The sequence below is a fragment of the Podarcis liolepis genome (genome assembly GCF_965112155.1).
Source record: "Podarcis liolepis genome assembly, chromosome: 16".
Taxonomy (NCBI): Eukaryota; Metazoa; Chordata; class Lepidosauria; order Squamata; family Lacertidae; genus Podarcis; species Podarcis liolepis.
The window spans coordinates 40,807,724-40,827,548 of NC_139567.1; the positions used below are offsets into that span (position 1 = coordinate 40,807,724).

Sequence of the window (19,825 nt, forward strand, 5' to 3'; positions counted from 1 at the left end):
AAAAGAAAACACCTCACACTTGAAATTCGCATTTAAAAGGCTGATGGAAGGACTCACTTGTTGAATGTGGGCATTGTTTGGCCCGTTGATGAATTCTTCCAGCTCGGCCAAACGGTTTGTTTTAGCAAGTGCGAAAATGAGTTCCGTCTCCACATAGGATTCCCGGGCCTTCCTGCGGGCCATCTGCAAGTATTTCACCAGCTCCTCCCAGTTTCCTAGGTTGGGGGGCGGAGGGAGAGGAGAGAAAGAAAGAAAGAAAGTTCAAGGTCACATCATGCTGACAATCGGCAGCGTTGCTCAGTTGGGCTGAAAGACAGAGATCCTTCACTCCGTACTTATTACTTGACCGCACAGTCTCACTCAACGAGGAACGTCACTTTTTAGGAAAGGGAGGGGTGGACAACATCACGGCATGTGCGACACTGGCAAAAAGCAAAAACAGGATGAGCCCCCCCTCCCCCCAGAACACCGATTAATTCGTACTTAGACTTGAGCTGCGTGCTGAGCTATTAGAGCAAAACACAGTCGCTCATTCTTGCTGGACAGAACACAAGCTTCCCAAAACTAGGGAAGAGGGGAGGAAAAAAAAAAAAACCGGGTCAGCCAAACAATCCACTTCTTTGTCATCCACCCCTTATACTGAGCAAGTCTGTTCAACGCATCTGGTAGAGGATAAATGTACTTTGCCAACCACTTGGGTATCTTGCCATCAGGGAGGGGGGGGGAGATCCTCATCTTTTCCTCTGCTACGGGTTTCAAAAAGTGGGACCTGGAAGGGTGGGGGGGAATAGACCCCTCTTGCAGTTATGGGAGGGGAGTCAAATGGGGGACAACCAATTGTTATGTTGGTACAAAGAAGTCTTCGTGTGATTGCTAAAATCCTGGAGAGGGGCTCTTTTACCCCTCGGCCTGGTCACCCTGAAGGAAGGTGACAAAAACTGGGGAACAGAGAGAAGAAAGCAAAGAGGCTCCTTTAACAGAAAGACAGTCAATGTTGCAGGATAACTATGCTTCGAATAGCTGCTTCCTGCAACAAGGAAGAGGGAGGCTTAATGCAGCCAGAGGGGGCGGGAATGGGAACACCCAGGAGGAAGGCACCTTATAATTATTTTAAATTTGAAGTTAAATTGTCCAAAACCTTTGAAACTCAAAAAATAAAAAAGGCAAAGAAATTGGTGTAACGTGACGTATGAGCCAGGCCACTGTCTCATAACTAGGAATTCCTCATCCGAATAAAGTTCTGCTTAAAATAATTTTCAGAAAGGAAGAGGAGGGCTGAGAGGGAAAGTTTCACATGCGACTGGCTGCAATGCAAACCCTGCCTGATCCTGCCATTCTAGAGAAACTTGAAGGAAAGCAAAAACAGACCCCTCTCTCAAGGGCCCTCTGCTGTGGAACAAAGTGCAATAGTCAGATCAGATTCCCATGTGCAATAGCCAGCTCTTTAATCACTCTCTTGTGTTTCTGGGTTGTCATGGTGGAGCAGGGAGTGTGGAACCAGATCTAGCTGCCGGGACAGGTCTGGATCTTCCAACCACCCCACAGGGTGACTCCGCATGTGGGAAGGACCACTCACCCAACATCATAATAGTGGCAGGTGACTGAAACCTGTCAAAGTCCAAAGGAGGTTTTGGTAACCACCAGAGGATCAGCAGGTTACAGCAGCCTCCTCTGAAGGCTGGGGGTGCCCCTTCAAAGAGGCTCCCCCTGGAACAACCAGCTGAGAATTGGTCACAGGGAGTCCCTTTCAAGTCTGGAGGGAGAAGCGCTCCTTTTTAAAAAAGAAAAAAAAAAGAGAGCATTTCCCCTCCACCTAGAAAACTGATTGCATTTAAAGCGCTTCTTTCAGTGCTTTGAATGCAAAGTGTTGTAGCCAATGCTACTCAGAGTAGAACCAATGAAAATAATGGACATGACTAACTTGGTTCCATTTATTTCAACTCTTGAGTAAAACTTTGTTAGAGATAAGCTGCTTCCTCTAGAAAGAGGGGGGGGGAAATGTTTCAATTAAGGAAGTGCTCCCCTTGCACTGAGCAAGCAGTTTGTATTCAAAGTGCATTGAACCCAAGTGGCTTCCTCCAGCCCACTGAGCTGAACTAGGGAGTTCCCAAAGTGGAGCTTCCTAAGGCAGTCAATACCAGCCGAGTGGCGGGACTTTGGCAATGCAGAGCTCTCTTTAAGGACTGTGCCTGCAGAGACCTGCCCTGCGCTTTGAAGCCCCAACAATCAGCTGATGGGGCTTCAAAGCACCTTGCAGCCACCAACTGTCAGCTGACTGGATGTGCCTGCAGACCCCTTCTGGGCCCAGCTGCAGCCTCATCTGACCTCATGAGGTGAGGCATGGGCAGGGCTTTCTTTTCCAGCTGGAACTCACTGGAACTCAGTTCCAGCACCTCTCAGGCGGGCGCCATTCTCATTATGAGAGAACAAGGAAGGTGTTCATTGTGAGTTCTGGCACCTCTTTTTCTAGAACAAATAGTACTGGATATAGGGCAAAAGGGCTTGACTAGGCCAAAATGGTGTGGCGGACTTAATTAGGCCCACAGGTCAGAGGCTCCCCACCCTGTGTTGGAGCAGGAGAAGTGGAGAGTTGATTGGAAAGGGAAGGGGGAATCAAACCTTGGCAACATTTTGCAATAAGGATGAGGAACCGGCAGCCCTCTAGGTGTGGGATTCCAGTTCTCACTAGTCCCAGCAAGCAGGCCAAAGAGGTGACGGGAGCCACAGTTTCACCATCACAGCACTGCCATCCTTGTCCGTGTTCTTCCAGCTGCCATAATTATACAGTGGTACTTTGGATTACATACGCTTCAGGTTACAGACTCCACTAACCCAGAAATAGTACCTCGGGTTAAGAACTTTGCTTCAGGATGAGAACAGAAATCGTGCTCCGACGGTGCGGTGGCAGCAGGAAGCCCCATTAGCTGAAGTGGTGCTTCAGGTTAACAACAGTTTTAGGACCTCTGGAACGAATTAATTACTTAACCCCAGGTACCACTGTAACTGTGTTTACTGCAAGCCACATTAGGAGCAATGCTGGACTGAGAATGTGAGATGAAAAGCAGAAGGAATTAATTAATTCTTGAAAGAAAGGAAGGTCACCCAGTGCATTTAAATTACGACTTCTGGGATGCGTCAAGCTTTTTACATTCACAGAAGTGCTTAGGTTACTGCAATCGCACCTGGGTGCTGCCTGTTCTGAAAGCTCCCAGGCTACTGAAAACAAAACTTTATATGGGGGTTCCCAAGCCTTACCGCTGGCATTCGCAGCCTGAACCACTTCCATGTATGAAGAAGGATCGTCCGCTTTGATGTAGGAGTCTATCGCTTCTTTAACCATCCCTTTCTGAAGCTGAGCTTTGGCAAGCTGGCTCCACACGGCTGGCTCATTGCAGCGCTCTGCAAACTCGTAGGCACGGTCCAAGTTGCCAATGTGTTCGATCAGAACCTAGAAAGTGGGGAGACGGAAACTAATAGCGTGCTTGTGGTAGGAATTTGCCAGCGCAAGAGTAGTTTGGCCAGAATTAAGCCTAGCATGTGCCTAGTTAGGCCTCCGAAAGCCTTCACACAAAGGATGACCAAGCCACTTTATCAGGAACTCTTAACATGAGGCGTCAGAAAAGCCCATTATAAATCTTTGCAGCTTCCCTCCAAGGGTCTATCTAGTATCCAGGGCTCCTGAGCTGTATATAAAACCTGGGTCAGAACCCCTGCAGTCTCTGGTGAACTGGAGCACTTGAAACTTGGGCTGGATTCCCTTGACATGGAAGCGCCACCGCCTTCAGCACAAGTACATGGAGCAGTTTGGGGACACAAACCAACACTCGGCTCCGTGAAAGAGAACCATACCCAGAATTCAGATACGTGGGCACCCAGCATTACCTGCACTGCAGAGGTGTTGACATCAAACTTCCTGAAGATGGAGAAGGCCTCTTCAAAGAGTTCGTTGCTGATCGCGATGTTGGCAATATCGGGAGCATCATAGTTGTCCAGGCGGTTGATGTATTCCATGACTCGGGTCCGGTCGGCCTTGATAGCCGTCAGTATGAGGAGGTTCTGCAGATTCCTTTACAGGAAAAAGCAAGCAATAGTAAAGCAAGGAATTAAGGCATCAGCAGCCATCATTCAAAATGACATAATAAAGGTTTAGAGTGAGTTCATAGGTTCAGACCCAGATCTCTGTAGCTGAGAAGGGTTTTTGGCCCTCTACTGAGGACCTTAGAAGTGTCCTTGGCAGCTGCTAACAGTGAGGGGCTCGATCAGGTGTGAGGAGCCTTTGTGCTCCCAGATGTTGCTGAACTACAACTCCCATAATCTCTGGTCATGCTTGCTAGGGCTGGTGGGAGTTGCAGTTCTGCATCATCTGGGAGCACAAAGGCTTCCAAACCTGGGCTACATAGACAAATAGTGTGACTTGGTATAATAATGAAGTGCCACTTAATATTCATTCAGCAATTATAAGGAATCAAGTCTTCCACTCTGGAACTCCCTGTCCATTGAGATTAGGCAGATGTCTTCAACGTACTCTTATTATGGCACCTGCTAAAAAAAGCCCCTTGCACTGCTAAAAATCTTATCCAGCAAGCTGCCTGCGCTTTTGAGGTTTTACTCACAAATTTCCAAGCATCTCCCCCAAATATTATTTGAAGCGCGAGGGTAAGATGTAAGACAGACAAACCCAAGAGTACTGACCTGTGTTCGCTGAACACGGAATTGTCAAGAACAATTTTCTCCAGCAACTCAATGAGTTCATTGGGGAGGTCGGCGGTCATGAAAGCCTTGACTGTGACAGATACTTCTTCAGGGTCCTGAGTTTCAGAGAGAGCTGTCTGCACGACCTGATGAGAGAGGGAGGGATCTGAGCAATGGGTACCCACAGCTGGCAACTTGCTTGCCTATTGCTCACTTTCTTAAGTGTACACACAGCACAAGCAAAGGGGAACAGAGGGGAGCGCAAAGTACCTGGTCAATCAGGGGTCTCCGGTAAGGGTTGCTCTCCAGCAGCACACTGGCCCACAGCTCAGGGTCCTTGCGGCGCACCAAGTAACGCGAAAGGCTCTTGAAGAGGGAGTTCTCGTTGCAAACCTGGAATGCGAGAGAATAATATATTCAGGCAGGGAAACCGAGGTATTCTATTTTGAGGGGGAGGAAGAGAGAGAAAGCGTCAAGCGATCCAAGCCTGGATTTTACAGAGGTAAAAAGTTCTCAGTCAGTGCACAGCCTTTAGTCATTTGGGAGGGTCTAGAGTAGAACATGGGTTGGAACAGGCCAGTCCTGCCTGGGGATGTTGGTTTCTGTGGCTACCACTCTTTGCTCTCTTTTTTTGTTCATGTGTTTTTATTGAATAGATTTCTGAACATACAAACAACAAGCATCATATCAGCTGCAATAGTGTTCACTGTGAAGTTTGGTAGATTAACTTAAGCAGTCTCTCTGTAGGTCTCCATGGGTGGATGGAGGAATAACAGAATGAGAGTTGAAAGGGTCTCCAAGGGTAATGGAGACAAGCCCCCTGGGATGTAGGAATTACAGCTAAAGCACCTCTGACAGATAGTCACTGAACCTCTGCTTAAAAATCTCCAATGAAGGAGCGCCCAGCACCTTCTGAGGGAGTCCATTCCACTGCCAAACAGTTCTTACTACCAGTTCTTCCTGATGTTTAGTTTCTTGTAACTTGAAGTCATTAGTTTGGGTCCTACCCTCTGGAGCAGCAAAAAACTAGACTAGTATGAAATAAAGCCAAGCCAAACTGTGTTGAAGTCATCTCTCTTTAACTTTCCAGCTAAAGCAACCTGCCAAATGTTTGCCTACCACCTCCATAATGTTAATCCTAGAACAGTTTTCCAGTGTTTCCTTACCAGCTGATGAGCTGCCGCCATAGCGAATACAACTCAGTCCTTTTAAGGAAAACTGGCGTTTTGATACAGACAGCAACACTAGTTGAGGAATACACTGAAACTTACAACCTGCTGTAAGTACAACCTTCAAATCGAGCCTTCCATTTTTCCAGCCAGCCAGCCAATTTAAGTTCTGCTGCTTCTGAGTACATACAATCTGGAGAACTGCTTTGATACGTGTCCTATTTTTTCATTAACATCATATCCAGCATCATTTCCTGACTAGGAAAGACACTACAAGAGCATCTTTCTAGCTAAGAGACTCAGTGGGTTGGATACTCACATTAATTAGCTCCTGGTCGCATTGCCCACGCTCATAAGCGACGCAGGCCAGATGCGGGTCTCTCTTCTCGCAATACTTCCCCACCACCCGGCTGTCGTAGTAGGGGTTCTCACGAAGGAACCTCTCGGGGTTGTTGTTACTGTCAATGTAGATTTTAGCCAGTGCGTTGTGGGTGGCTGGTTCCTCGCAGCCCTCATGAATTCGGGCTTCCAGCCAGGGCAGGAGGAGTTTCAACCTTTAAAAAGGAAGGGGAAAAAAAAAGAGTCAATCTCTAACAACAGAACAGAACAGAGCCACAACTCAAAAAACAGGTTCAACATTCCTGGTTAGCAATACCGGGGAATGTTGATGCCCCCACAAAAGAGAACACTATTCCCACAAGCCGCGTGAGGTTTACCTATTTCTTTTTTCTACTTCAGCAACAAGCTCATCCGTGGAGAACTGCCCTCTCACAACCAGGATCAGGCTCTTTATGACGTCTTCGGAGCAGTCCACGTCAAGCAAGCCCCCGATGACCACAGGGAGGCGACTCGGGTTCACCTGCAGCAGCGCCACCAAGATGTCATTAAAGCAGCGAAACCACGGTAAGACGCAACAGGGTCCAAACCTCACACGCCACCCTCACATTACTGCCCCAAACAAGCTTCAGCTCCCATAGCGGGACAGCGAAGGATGCAACCCTGGAGGGCAGTTAAGCAACCATCCCCCCAGACCCTGCCAGAAGGTGCCCCCTTGTTCTGGGGTGATTTGGCTCTATCAGTGTAGGAAGCCAACAGGGAGACCACCCCCAACCTTTGAGTGCCTTTCATTAGGCACACTTTTGATAATGCGGGTCGCTATATAAGAGGGGTTTGAAGCCAGTTAACTACAAGTTTTCAAGGTTGGATTCTGTACAGACTAGAAACCCAAGACAGCAGCCCAATAGGATTAAAGCCAGATCGCTGTTTGTTTATTTAAAGAAATACATACTGTTATTTCGTTTAAAAAATATGCATCAAAGCGGCCTACGGCAATGATACATTAAAAAACATACAATAAAAGCCTTATTAAGAGATGGATGCACTGGCACGGTTATCATGCTGGACTATGGCCGGGTTGCCGGGGGGATAAAATGGGGCAGGGGAGAACTACGCATGCCACCTTGAGCTCTTCGGAGGAAAAATGGGGCATCAATGTAATGAATGAAATAAATAATATTCTGAATTATCTGCATATGCGTGGTTGGATGGGAAAGTTTTCAGCAGGTGCTTAGAAGCTGAAAGAATCAGAGAATGCACCTGTTGAATTTCTATTGGCGCAGTATTCCATAGAACTGGGCTGATGACACTAAAAGGCTCCACTTCTTATTTTTAATCAGATGAGCCTCATCAAATCGGGGAGTGACTGATGAGCTAGATGATCTCATTGACTGAGCTGAAGTTTATGTGAGCACCACCATTTCTTGATTGCGTCAGTTTGTGACAAAAAGCAGCCAGTGAGCCAAGCTGGCTTATCACGGAAGGTCTGATGGTTCCCCTTTTCAGGACTTATAACCACCTGTGTCTTACCTTCTGCACATAGATCTCAATGTATTTTTGGAGGTTATTCCTGTACAAGTACAGCACTAGATCGTGCACAAAGTCAAAGCGGTCGCAAACGATGATCAGTGGGAGCTGGTCTGTCAGTTTTGCTTCCTGCAAAAAAAAGGGGGTGGATGGGAGAGAAATCAAGGTTTGAATGAACTCCTTCCCCCACTACTTTCCTGAAGAGGGCTGTAACTGTGCTGTGAAAAGCAAGTTTGGCGAAATGAAGGCGTCACACACCCTAGGGACAGACAGGTTTCTATCCAAATTTAATCTAATGAGCTTATTTACAGGCTTGGTTCTTCTTTACAACCATACATGTCCCAAGGTCTTATCCTGCTCCAAGCTCCTGATTTATTATTTTTGTGGGTTGTTGTTTTTTTTTATAAAAAAATCGGTCATCAAGTTTACAGCCACAGCTTCACGCTTTGCTGGCAGTTTTACAAAAAGCACAAGACGCCAAAAGGATTACAAGCCTAGACTAGGCCTCAGCATTTGCCAACTGCTACAAGTTACACAGTGCGCAGGATCCACTCTGAGATTGCGGCGGCTAATACAGATTAAGGCTTGCGTGAATACCGAAGGGTGGCGTGCTTAGAGTACTTGAGCCCTTTCACCTTGCGCTTCCCAGTCATGCCTGCCTGATCCCCTCAGGCAAGTGAACAATTTCCGGGTAGCCAAATGGAGGAAGCTCTTGCAAATAGGAGAGACTGGATTCTTGCTTGCCTACATCCTCCTGTTTGGGGCCATCAGCATGTATTGCAAGAACACCTTGATCTGAACGCAGTGTCTTCTAATCCAGTCTCTTAAAACAGGATCTGCTTACAGAGCTGGTCGGTGCCCATTGGGACTGGTGGGAGGACTAACAGCAGGTGGCGCCAGAGACAACAACAGCCACCTCATTCTAGTTTTGTCCCCATCCTCTTCCTTGCCAAGTTTTACAAGGGCAGCAACCCTCTTGAACTAGACCCGTTGTGGGGACCTTAGGAACTCTTCCCCAGCTGAGGACGAGGGAAGCAATCCAAGGACAAGATGCAACCCAAATACACAGCAGAAGCAACTTGGAAAAAGTGGCCAACTTACAAGGGTCGCTATCGCCCCAGCTCAAGAAACCCTATGCAGCTGTTGCAATTTGTTATGTGTGGGTATGAAATGCTACCCCTCCTCAGAGTAGACTAGTGGTTCCCAACCTTTTTTTTGGCTATGCCCCACCTAAGCGTCTCTAAAATCCTGATTGCCACCCACCCACCACCCAGTGATATATAATTCTTATTATTCAAAAAGTGAACTCCTATTCACGTGGAGAGAGCCTAAAAGGCCATTAACTTGGTCTAAACAAGCTTCCAAATTAAATTGCCCCCCTGTGGGTCGTATGCCCCACGTTGGAAACCATGGGAGTAGACCCAATGATGTTAATAGGAATGACTAGCTTGGTTCGTTAATTTCAATGGGTCCACCCTGTGCAGGATTTCGTTGAATCCAACTCTATGACTCCTAGTAATGAAATGATAGGTAGCGTTCTTCTCTGTGAATGACATTTGAAAGCAAGGTGTCAAGGTCACACACGCACGCACAAGAAAGGATTGTGTTCTAAAAGGAAAATTAAGCTACCACACACACAGTTTTTCCAAGGCTGCTAATCCCAGGATACAAGCCTCTACACTAAAAGTGGACACTGAAGGAGTTAACAGATCGGGGAGACTTCTATACTGGAAGGTTTACCTGGTACATGTCCTGAACATCCCACAGACACAAGGATCAGCACAAAAGACAACAGACCGATCAGGAAATGGTTGACTCACAAACACACACACACACACGCAACTCAAAACCGCTGCTTATAAGCTAACTCTAAAGACAACTGCTAGATTACTTTACAAGGGTCCCAAAGCTTCTTCCTTTGCTCTAGCTCCCCACACCACCCCCACTAACAAGATCTATTCCTCCCTAAGGGTTGTCCCCCATATTAGCCCCATTCAGAGTAGACCTATTGAAGTGGATGGATACAGCTAACCAGAGCTGCCACAAGTGTTGAGCAACTTTGGTTCAGGGCCAGGAGCGGGGAACCTCTGGCCCTCCAGGTGTTATTGGACTCCCATCACCCTGGATCAATAGCCCTACTGGCAGGGGCTGATGGGAGTTCCGCACCAGCAACAACTGGAGGGCCACAGGTCATGAAACCACAGAATTTCAGAAGTGGAAGGCACCCCACGTTTCATCTAGTCCAACCCCCTGCAATGAACTCAAGTATCCATGACTGATGGCCAGCCAAGCTCTGCTTAAAAACCTCAAAGAGTCCACAACCTCCCGAGACCGTTCTACTGTCAAACAGCTCCTTTGCCTGGGATTTAGCCCTTTGCTCTGCCAAATTACCAAAAATCAATACTTAGCTGTACCTTCAGGTGGTGGCATTTTCATAGAATCACAGAACTGTGGCTGGAAGGGACCCCCGAGGGTTACCCAGTCCAACCCCCTGCAATGCAGGAATGTTTTTTAACAAAATGCACATGTTCTTTTAGGAATCAAAGACCTCTTATATTCCAATGGATTTATCAATGGCCTGAGCTGTGCTGTTATTTCCAATGGCCTCCACCACCAAAATAAGAATTAAAAACCACAAGCTGATGATAAGCTGGCCTCGCTATGGGGAGCTGAGGTGGGAGCGCGGAGGATTCTCCTATCCTTTTTTTACCTTGAGGAAGTTCTTCACCCGCTCTGGGTCGTAGCAGTTGCTTTCTCTGCAAATTCTTTCCACCTCTTTAATCTGGCCTGTCTTGCAAGCAGCCTGGATGTATTTGAAGTGCACGTCTGGGTCCTGGCTGAAGTTGACGATGGAGCCCAGGAAATAGAAGAGACCTAAGTGGGGGGAGTGAAGAAGCGACTTTAAAGTTAAATGTCAATGCCTTGGGAATCAAGTGGAGCAATTGTACGACCAGTTTGTGTAATGCACGTACTTGCAGGACTGTGGGAAGACTAGTCTCTGTGTACAAGGAAAGTTCTTGCAGACTTCTGTGTAGGGCAAGGGAAGAGGAACCTTTCAAACTGAGCACCACATCCTCATCTGGGCCACATGCCAGGGGTGGGCAGAGCAACCATCCTAAGTTTTACCTTTGTGCACTAGGCTCATTACTGCAGACCCACACGCCCCGTCTGTTCTTGGGGTCCAAGCCCCATCTCACTCCAGCCACACACCCTCACATTCTTCACCAGCTCTGCTTTGCACCTCCTCGGGTGAACTTAGCCTGGCTGGAAATGTGCCCTTGAACTCTGATAGTGCCTCTTACTGGTGCTGGTTTTGACCCATAAAGCCCTTCACGGCCTAGGACCTCTCCCAGTATGCCCCACGGAGGACCTTAAGGTCCATAAGTAACACCCTAGATCAGTGTTCCCCAACCTTGGGCCTCCAGCTGTTTTGGGACTACAATTCCCATCATCCTTGACCACTGGTCTTGCTAGCGAGGGATGATGGGAGTTGTAGTCCAAAAACAGCTGGAGGCCCAAGGTTGGGGAACACTGCCCTAGATGTCCCAGGCCCTAAGGAAGTCAGATTAGCCTCAACCAGAGCCAGGGCCTTTTCAACACTGGCTCCGGCCTGGTGGAATGCTCTGCCTCATGAGACCAGGGCCCTGCGGGATCCGATTTCTTTCTGCAGGGCCTGTAAGACAGAGTTGTTCCGCCTGGCCTTTGGCTTGGAATCAACTTGATCCCCTCCCCCTCTTTCCTTTCTCCTTCTGCGATGGAACTCCTATTTGGGGACTTCCCTGGCTTTTTTTCTGGCCCACGTAGGACCAGTCTGGATAGTTGGCCTTGGTGAAGACTTGACGTTTTCATCCCCAAAAAAGTTTTTGATCTGAGTTCCTACTGAAATGAGGCTGCATTTTAATGTTGTATTTTAATCTTGATTTTAAGTTGTATTTCAATCAATCGTTTTTATACCTGGTGTTAGCTGCCCTGAGCCCGGTCTTGGCTGGGGAGGGTGGGGTATAAATATTTTATTATATTATTATTATTACTCAGTCAGTTGGAGGATAGAGGTGTGTGTATGTGTTGTTTTGTTTTATTTATTACATTCATATCCCAACTTTTCCTCCAAGCAGCTCAAGGTGGTATACCCGATTCGCTTTCTCCCAATTTTATGCTCATAACAACCCTGTGAGGGAAGTTAGTTAGGCTGAGATGGAGTGACTGGCCCATCGCCTGGTGAGTTTCATGGCTGAGCAGGGAGACGAAGCCTGGTCCCTCAGGTCCTAGTCAGACACCCTGATCACAGCACCACATTGGCACACCACATTGGAAACCTTTGCATTCATTGCTCCGTGCACTTTTGCCTCTGGCTCTGGACACCACTAAGCAAGTGGTCCCCCCAGGAAGGGATACAGCCCCCCAGGCTGAAACAGCTTCCTCATCCTGTGGCAAAGAGCCTGAGGTGGCCCCGTTGCCTTACCTTCAAAACTCTTGAAAGATTCGAAGAGTTCAATGAGGGACTGGGTCGAAAGCTGCTCGTGGTACTTTGAAGCAACCTGGACGCATATCTGCAAGTTCTGGCGGATGTTGGCCGAGAGCATCGCCCGGAGGCATTCGAGGGAGTCTTCCACCGAGAGGGAGCCAAAGTAGTTCACCAACCACTGCAGGTTAAAAGCAGGCAATCAAGAAAAAAATATTATCTAACCCATGGTGATGTTCTAAGTCCCATTTGCACATAGCAAGCACCCAAAGCAGAGGACTTGAACTGGAGGAATCAGGAATCAGTGGTGGAAAGACTCATTTCAAAATACAGCTGGTTTGGGACCCTGTACCTCGGGGTTGAGAAGGTGAGTGTGGACGACGGCCCGCTTGATGTCATACAAGTCGGTGAAGTGTTCCAGGGCTCTCTGGAGGAGGCCAGCTTTCTCGCACAGCTGGGCAATGTGGGCACGGTCGTAGTGGGTGAACATCTGGTTTCCTAGGATGGCATCAGCAACCTGGAAGGAAAGGGAGATTTGGCAGTCAAAAGGGAGGCTTCATTCTGCGCCTACGGCTTTGCCACCAGGTGTAAACTTTTAAGAGGCTATAAGGAAAGCCAGTGACGTGGTACAGCAAGCCTCAAATAGATTTCCTCCCATGTGCTCAGAGCATCCGTCGTCAGGCGTAAAAGCAGCCTGCTTGGAGAAGTAGGGATATTCCAGGCATTTCTATGTGGCGTCTGCTCTGAATTTCTCACTTAAGAAGGCTCACCAGGGCTGCCCATTCACAGCTTTAGAACAACACCACAACCACAGCCTCCATTTTCAGAGGACTGTGTTTTGTGTCTTACCAGATTGATGCAGCCACCTCTGATATTTCTTAATGTTTTGTTTACAAATCAGAGCGCCGGACTGAAGAACTGTTTTGAGTTTCTATTGTTAACACATGTTGAGGCTCAAGAATGGTATACATGGTGCAGAAATATTCATTCCACAAATCAAGAAAGGGATGAGTATTTAGACAAGGTTTCTGGAGCCTTAACTCTCTTCATCCCTTGCTACTGACCACGCTTGCTGTGGCTGATGGGAGTTGTAGTTCAGGAACACCCAGAGGCCCAACAGTTCCCCGCACCCGATCTAGATGGTGCGGTTGCTTTGAAGCAACTGCACCAACTACTGGATAAAGTGCAAGTTCAATCCCCGTTTGGGTTCTTCCTGCTGCATTTCAGAATCGCAACACGGGGAATATAATCACAGAAACAAGGGTGCCGGCCCCAGAGCTACTGAGCTTTAGTCCAGAACACCCACCTGGTTGCAAAGTTTCCATACCCCCAAAAAAGTACCTACCTGAGGGGCATGCATGAGGTTCATTTCAAGCAAGCGGGTTTGCAAAGGTCCTTCCGATGGGCGGTTGTTTTTCAGGGCATCCAATAAAAATGCTGTGCATTGCTGAATCAGGTTGTACTCCATGAACACATCCACTATCTGGAGGGGGAAGAGAAGGTTCGCTGTAGAGCTCACACTACTTAAAACTGCCCTGAGGTAGGGAATAAAGCACTGTACAATTTGTTCCCTGAAAAATCCTAACTAACTGTACGCGTTATCTCAATCAGAAGAAGCTGTCCATATCCCAAGGCTCTCAAGGAGCTGCTTCCAGTCATTAACACTGATGTAGCACAAATCTGCTGTTACTCACTCAAGGGCCTTGCAAAGGGTGGGCTGGAACGAGTGGTACTCCAGCTGTTGGGACTACAATTCCCATCATCCCCGACCATCAGCCATGCTGGCTGGGAATGATGGGATTTGAAGGCCAGCAGCATTGGGAAAGCCACATGGGTTGTGTCAGGGTCTCTTACCTGATCCTAGAAACCACAAATACCACCTCAAAGTCATTGCAAAAAAAAAAAAAAAATGTTCTGGAGGGACTGAGGAACTTACTCCATTTTTTAAAAACCTTTTGCATGTTTAAAGACCACTTTCCCACAAGAGCTAATATACACTATAGCACCAAGTATATAAACTATTGCTACAATCAGACCTGGAGAACCACCCAGTTCCCAGTGTTCATTTGTAGAGGCAGCCTTTGGTATCTTCGCAACAGCCTTGATTTATCTCGAATTATGCTTGTGGCCATAGAATCACTTCTTAAAATGGCTTTGGCCATAGAATCACTTCTTAAAATGACAAACCAAGTTATTCCTTGAATTTCTTACTCCAATGCCTTTCATCTAAAAATTGACACAAACACCTTTCTGGAGGGGCAATCGGTATTTTCAGGTCTCTAGAAGCAAAAAAAAAAAAAAAAGGCATCTCCTTTTTTTCTTCATGTTCAAGTTTTACTTACTTGGGTGATATCTGCAAGGGGTTCCTCATCCTGAACCAGCATTTGGGCAAACTGCTGTCCTTGGTCTGGGCTGATGCGCATCACATTCCTCAGGAGGAAGATCCAGTCAGGAGTGTAGCCAACCTACACACACACACACACACACACACACACACACACACACGTACAGAGAGATATTTTGTGAACTTTTTAAAGAGCCAGCTATCCTGGCAACATCCAACCAGTTCTTAAGATCTACAGATCTACTGCTGGAAGCTCATGTTCTATTACATACCCCTGAAATGCTACCCCAAAACTGAGCCTCAGAGGTGCAGGGAAGACCCTCTAGACCAGCCTCCTACTGCTATTTTCTGATTTGCCAAGGACTATTTCCAGCACAGTTGGTCTTTTACAGGAATGTCACCAATCCCATTTTAGGCTTTAAAGGTCTTGTTTATTGATTCCGGATGCTGCTTTGTTCATTACTGTTTGCTTTTGCCTTTTTTTGCAAGATGTGCTTTGTGCTTTTTTCCAAAAAGAAAGGAAACGACCTAATATATTTGATACATAAACTAGAAAGCAAGCCACCCAGCCTAAGCTTCTACATCAGAAGGGCTTGTCTCCTCTGGCGCACCTCCTGGAAAGGGCTTCAGCCAAGTTCCGCGAGGAAGGTCCGTAGCTCAGGAGTGCTCAGGAGAGCCACTGCCAAGTCAGCATAGACAATACTGAGTTAGCTGGACCAGTAATCTGATTGGTGTAAGATAGCTTCCACTATTAAATCACTACAGCCACCCAAACAGGCAAGCTCTGCTGGTGTTGCCGGTTCATCTTGTGGTTCGGACTTCCACAGCTAGCTTCTGATCTCTTGTGCATGCTGTATCACAGGCATGTCCAAAGTCAGAAGTATATGTCCTGGGGTAAAAAAGCTCAACAACACCTTTGGTGGGCTCTCATGAATGTTCACTTCATCATCAGACTTCCTGTTTAGCCGCGGACATTGTTGAAGCGCAGAAAAACCTCTCTGAAGTTTTCTGAGCAGCGTGGGGCTCCGGGCACCCCCGCTGTATCAGAACCCACTCCTTCTCCCTTTCCAAGGCAATAAAAGTTACTCAGTTTTTAGCCATTAAAAAATGGACACAGACAACTTTGAAACAGTTCACAGTAGTTGAAATAAAAATTAACCAGCAGCACTATGCCATAAAACGAAGAGTTGTTGAAATAAAAGGCTCACAAGACTAAACTATCTGGGGCAAGGATAAATAATTTCTCTGCTAGATTGGCCACCCTGAGGACAGCATCCTATCACTGGGGCGACAATGAAGTAGTCCTATCCAAGGTGGAAATCCACCTAAGCTCTGAGGGTGCTGGGAATGGCCAAAGGGAATTACCAGGGAACCTCACCCCATTGGTCGCTGCTGCCAGTCAGCAGAGCCCAAGCAGGGTTGGCAAAGCGAGCACCCCAACATGAACTCCAGTGCCCCCCTGGTTCCAGCCCAACAGCAAATCACCTTCTTTGCATACAGCACAATCTTCTGAACTTGTCCTGTTTCAGCAAAGCACTGGATCACTTTGCTGGGAACGTTAGCCCTTAGGTAGACGCTCAGAGCCAGTGTTGGGTCCACAGATTTCACCAGGTCCCCCAGTTCTTCGGAGCATTCCAGCTGTTTCCCCCGCAGAAACAAAAACGAACATTTAAACAGGTTAGAAAAGAGAAGCAAAATGACAAGGGCAGAGCTGCGAAATGTGCAAGATGGAATGGCCGGTGAAGAAATTCAGAGGGTCTCTTGCGCACCTATGACCACACACACACACACACACACACACACACACCACTGCCTGCCAGCCACCTTGGATCCTGTGAGTCATACGAAACAGGGGTGGGTAAAGGGTAGTGGGGGACCAATTGGGGTTCCCGACTCCAAATGGGTTACAACAAATTACCATGACTAAGCCATTTTTCACCTTCTCACCCCTTGCCTTTTCCTGTAAGACCTATTGCAGTCGTTAAGAGTCGTCAACAGGCTCATCTCAGCTATCTGCCAATCTCCCATTCCCACCACCCTTCTGAGTAATACCCCTCCCCACCTTCTCACTATATAGAAGGATCTGGCAACTTCTGTTTCAGTGTATCTGAAGAAGTGTGCATGCACACGAAAGCTCATACCAAGAACTAACTTAGTTGGTCTTTAAGGTGCTACTGGAAGGAATTTTTTTATTTTGACTATGGCAGACCAACACGGCTACCTATCTGTAACAAATTACCATTGTGAGAAAAGGATGTCACATTTTAAATTGTTGTGGCCTGCCTGGGGAACTTAGGGTGAAGGGCAGGTAATAAATCAAAACAACTAGATATTAACAGGATTTTTTTTTAAGTAAGCAGTTTATAAGTATTTAAAATAACGAGTGAAGCAGGCTCCACACCTCCTTCTAAAGGAGGCAAACCAAAATGCAGAGCTTATAACTGGAGACAAAAGAGCCGGTAGAGGTCAAACAGTTCTATAGGGCACAGATCCAGAAGGCTTTGGGGAAATGAAGGGGTAGAGAATCCAGCGCCCTGAGTTTATCTGGGAAGTCCTGGCAAATGAACACAGTTTTCTGTAACCAGCAATCTGAAGACAAGGTTGCTTTATATGCAAGGTGGCACTATTAATTTTGATATTTGCCACAGCATGGATCTGTAGCTCACCAGCCCCTTAAGAGCAACCTCAACGCCCTCGTTTGCGGACAGCTGCTATTTGGGCTCAATGCACAACAGAGCCACTGAATTCAGTCTGCAGAAATGATGGATTTGGTGACTGGTAACCTCCCAAGTCACACCGCCCCCCCCAAAGCCCTTCAAAAAGACGTGATTTACCTTGTCTTCCTTCAGCCATTTCTCCAGGAGCTGCTTGCGTCCTTGCTGGAGCACCGGCCGGCAGAGTTCGAGCGACTCGTACTTGTTCAGCTGGCCTTGGTCTAGCAGGATACCAAAATACTGGAGCAGCGGAGAGGTCTGACCTGCCTGTGCTGGGACACTCTGGAAGCGGCGGATGGTGTCTGGGGTACGCAAGATCCCCTTTGGAAGAGAGAGGGGTAAATAAAATACATCACCTGTCCTTTAGGGGGCGTAATTTTTCACTATTTTACCCGACCTTAAGATTAAGGTTATGCACATTTGCCCTCATTTTCCAACCTATCAGCAGACACAGAACTGCTCTAGTGAAGCAGGCACAATCAAGTTAGTGGAACTTGCTATTCCAGCTAACTTTTCATTTTGGGTTTTCGCAATGGTAAATGGGAATCGTTCCCAGAAAACGTGCTGTTCATAAAATCCCACAAATAGTGAGTTATTGCCACACAGATTCATACTACCTCACAGTCCCAGTTCCCCCAACTGGGCATTTAGATTATGAACACAAAGGTAGTTATATAGCTAGCTCTTTACAGATTGAGTAGACCCCATGCTTATAACTTTCTCCAGTTAGAACAAAAAGAAAAAAACACGCGTCTGTTTATAGCTACTTTCCATTTATGGTTCAGATGAATTGTGGTTGGTTTTTTGTAATTTTTTTTACAAAAAATATTGTTTACTGCTTCTGATTGTTATCCACCTTTAATTTCTTCTGAAAAATAGGCAGAGTACACAAGGTTTTTGTTTTGTTTTAAAGTTACTATTTGCACAGCACTTTTAAAAGAAGAGGAGGACAGATCTCTGCCCCAAAGAGCATCCACTAGGGAATCAAGAGGATGGGGAAGGGTGTTGAGACAGGGCTGTGTGTGGTTGCCTCAGGTTACAGTACAGCAAGTGAATGGGAGAGTTTTGCCAAAGGATTCACAGAAAAGGTGGGCTTTCAAAAGCAAAGCAAGAGGTGGCATTCATGCAGGTGGACTCAGTAGCCCAGGGTTGTAGGCAGGTTTTTTTTTTTGCTGGACCTCAACTCCCATCAGCCCCTGCATCTGCCAACAGAGATGCATGATGGGATTTGTAAACCGAAGACATCTGGACTATTGTGATTCTGTTTAGGATGGGCTAGCCATGTTCCTCTGCAACTTCATTCAGCTGCACAGATTTAGCCCCAATTGCTAGAGGAGCGTGACTCCTACCTGCTGGTGTATAATAGAAAGGGTGTAGTCTGTCATCCTAAATCCCGAAGCGGCAGCCCGGAATAACTCAAGCTGATATCTAATAGAGCACTTCCAGGGGTTGGGAGACAAGCCAACGTGAAGCAAGCATGCAGCCAGCAGTGACCGCAGCATCACACCCTGTGTGTGTGTTTCTGTGCTCAAGGGGAGCCAAAGCCTGGGTGGCTTAAAAGCCGTTTGTCTATACCTTTGGGGCGTTTGCCGCCACCTTCGCTGCTTCTGAGTAGCTCCCCTGGGCAAAAAGCGCATTGAATTTCCGGGCAAAGAGCTCTTCGGCACCAGCAAGGTTGTTACGAACGGCCATTCGGAGAGCCAGGTCAGGATTCTGCAGCACATTGGTGATGTATGGGATGATGTTCTCTTCTTCCACACACACAGACAGAACCTGCGTTGGAAATATAAGATAGAGAGATTTCAGTAAGGCTTTCAACTAAGTCCCCCATGACAATGTCGCACAGAAGCTGGTAAAATATGGGCTGGATGATGTTACTGCTAGGTGAGTTTGTAGCTGGTTGACTGACCAAACCCAAAGAGTGCTCACTAATGGTTCCTTCTCCTGGGGGGAAAAGTGGAAGTTGGGGTGCCTCAGGGTTCTGTCCTGGACCCATTGTTATTAAACATCTTTAAAAATGACTTTGATGAAGGAATTGAGGGGATGCCCATCAAATTTGCAGATGGCAGCAAACTGGAAAGGGTAGCTAATACTTCAGAAGACAGAATCAGGATTCAAGACCACCTTTTGGGGAACTGGGCCCAAACTAACGAGATTATTTTCAATATGGACAAATGTCAAGGTCCTACACATAGGCAAGAATAACCAGCTGTACAAATATAACATATGGGACACAGGGTTGACAGCTACATGTGAAAAGGTATATGAGGGCCTTAACAGACCACAAGCTTAGCATGAGTCAACAGTGTGATGCAGCAGCAAAAAAAGCTAATGCTATTCTAGGCTGCATCAACAGAGGTATACTGTCCAGATCAAGGGAAGTAATAGAACCACTCCATTCTGCCTTGGTTAGAGCATACCTGGGGTACTGTGTCCAGTTCTGGGCACCAATTTTAAGTAGGATATTGACAAGCAATTCAGGAATTGCAACTAAAGAATCCCTGGCAGATGCCCATCCAACACATGCTTAAAAAACCTCCAATAAAGAGATTCCACCATCTTCCAAGGACATCTGTTGCAC

At 47.0% G+C, this 19,825-nt stretch overlaps 1 protein-coding gene and 1 long non-coding RNA gene across 3 annotated transcripts in view; one reads left to right on the plus strand and one right to left on the minus strand.

The window, feature by feature from the left end:
- CLTC (clathrin heavy chain) overlaps positions 1–19,825 on the minus strand; it is a 75,898-nt gene that overhangs the window by 14,426 nt on the left and 41,647 nt on the right. For both annotated transcript variants that reach the window (XM_083479731.1, XM_083479730.1), the window contains exons 7-22: positions 18,820–19,017; positions 17,365–17,565; positions 16,016–16,168; positions 14,529–14,651; positions 13,532–13,669; positions 12,539–12,703; positions 12,187–12,367; positions 10,435–10,598; positions 7,728–7,853; positions 6,578–6,720; positions 6,181–6,415; positions 4,963–5,085; positions 4,693–4,838; positions 3,883–4,066; positions 3,256–3,448; positions 58–215 (exon numbers count right to left, since the gene is read on the minus strand). In XM_083479731.1, the coding sequence (XP_083335857.1) occupies positions 58–215; positions 3,256–3,448; positions 3,883–4,066; positions 4,693–4,838; positions 4,963–5,085; positions 6,181–6,415; positions 6,578–6,720; positions 7,728–7,853; positions 10,435–10,598; positions 12,187–12,367; positions 12,539–12,703; positions 13,532–13,669; positions 14,529–14,651; positions 16,016–16,168; positions 17,365–17,565; positions 18,820–19,017 (2,631 nt within the window). The remainder of the gene's footprint in view (positions 1–57; positions 216–3,255; positions 3,449–3,882; positions 4,067–4,692; positions 4,839–4,962; positions 5,086–6,180; positions 6,416–6,577; positions 6,721–7,727; positions 7,854–10,434; positions 10,599–12,186; positions 12,368–12,538; positions 12,704–13,531; positions 13,670–14,528; positions 14,652–16,015; positions 16,169–17,364; positions 17,566–18,819; positions 19,018–19,825) is intronic.
- Positions 212–19,825, plus strand: part of LOC310695551 — a 197,695-nt gene continuing 178,081 nt past the window's right edge. Inside the window, exon 1 of the long non-coding RNA XR_014520155.1 lies at positions 212–2,896. This is a non-coding gene — a long non-coding RNA (uncharacterized lncRNA). The remainder of the gene's footprint in view (positions 2,897–19,825) is intronic.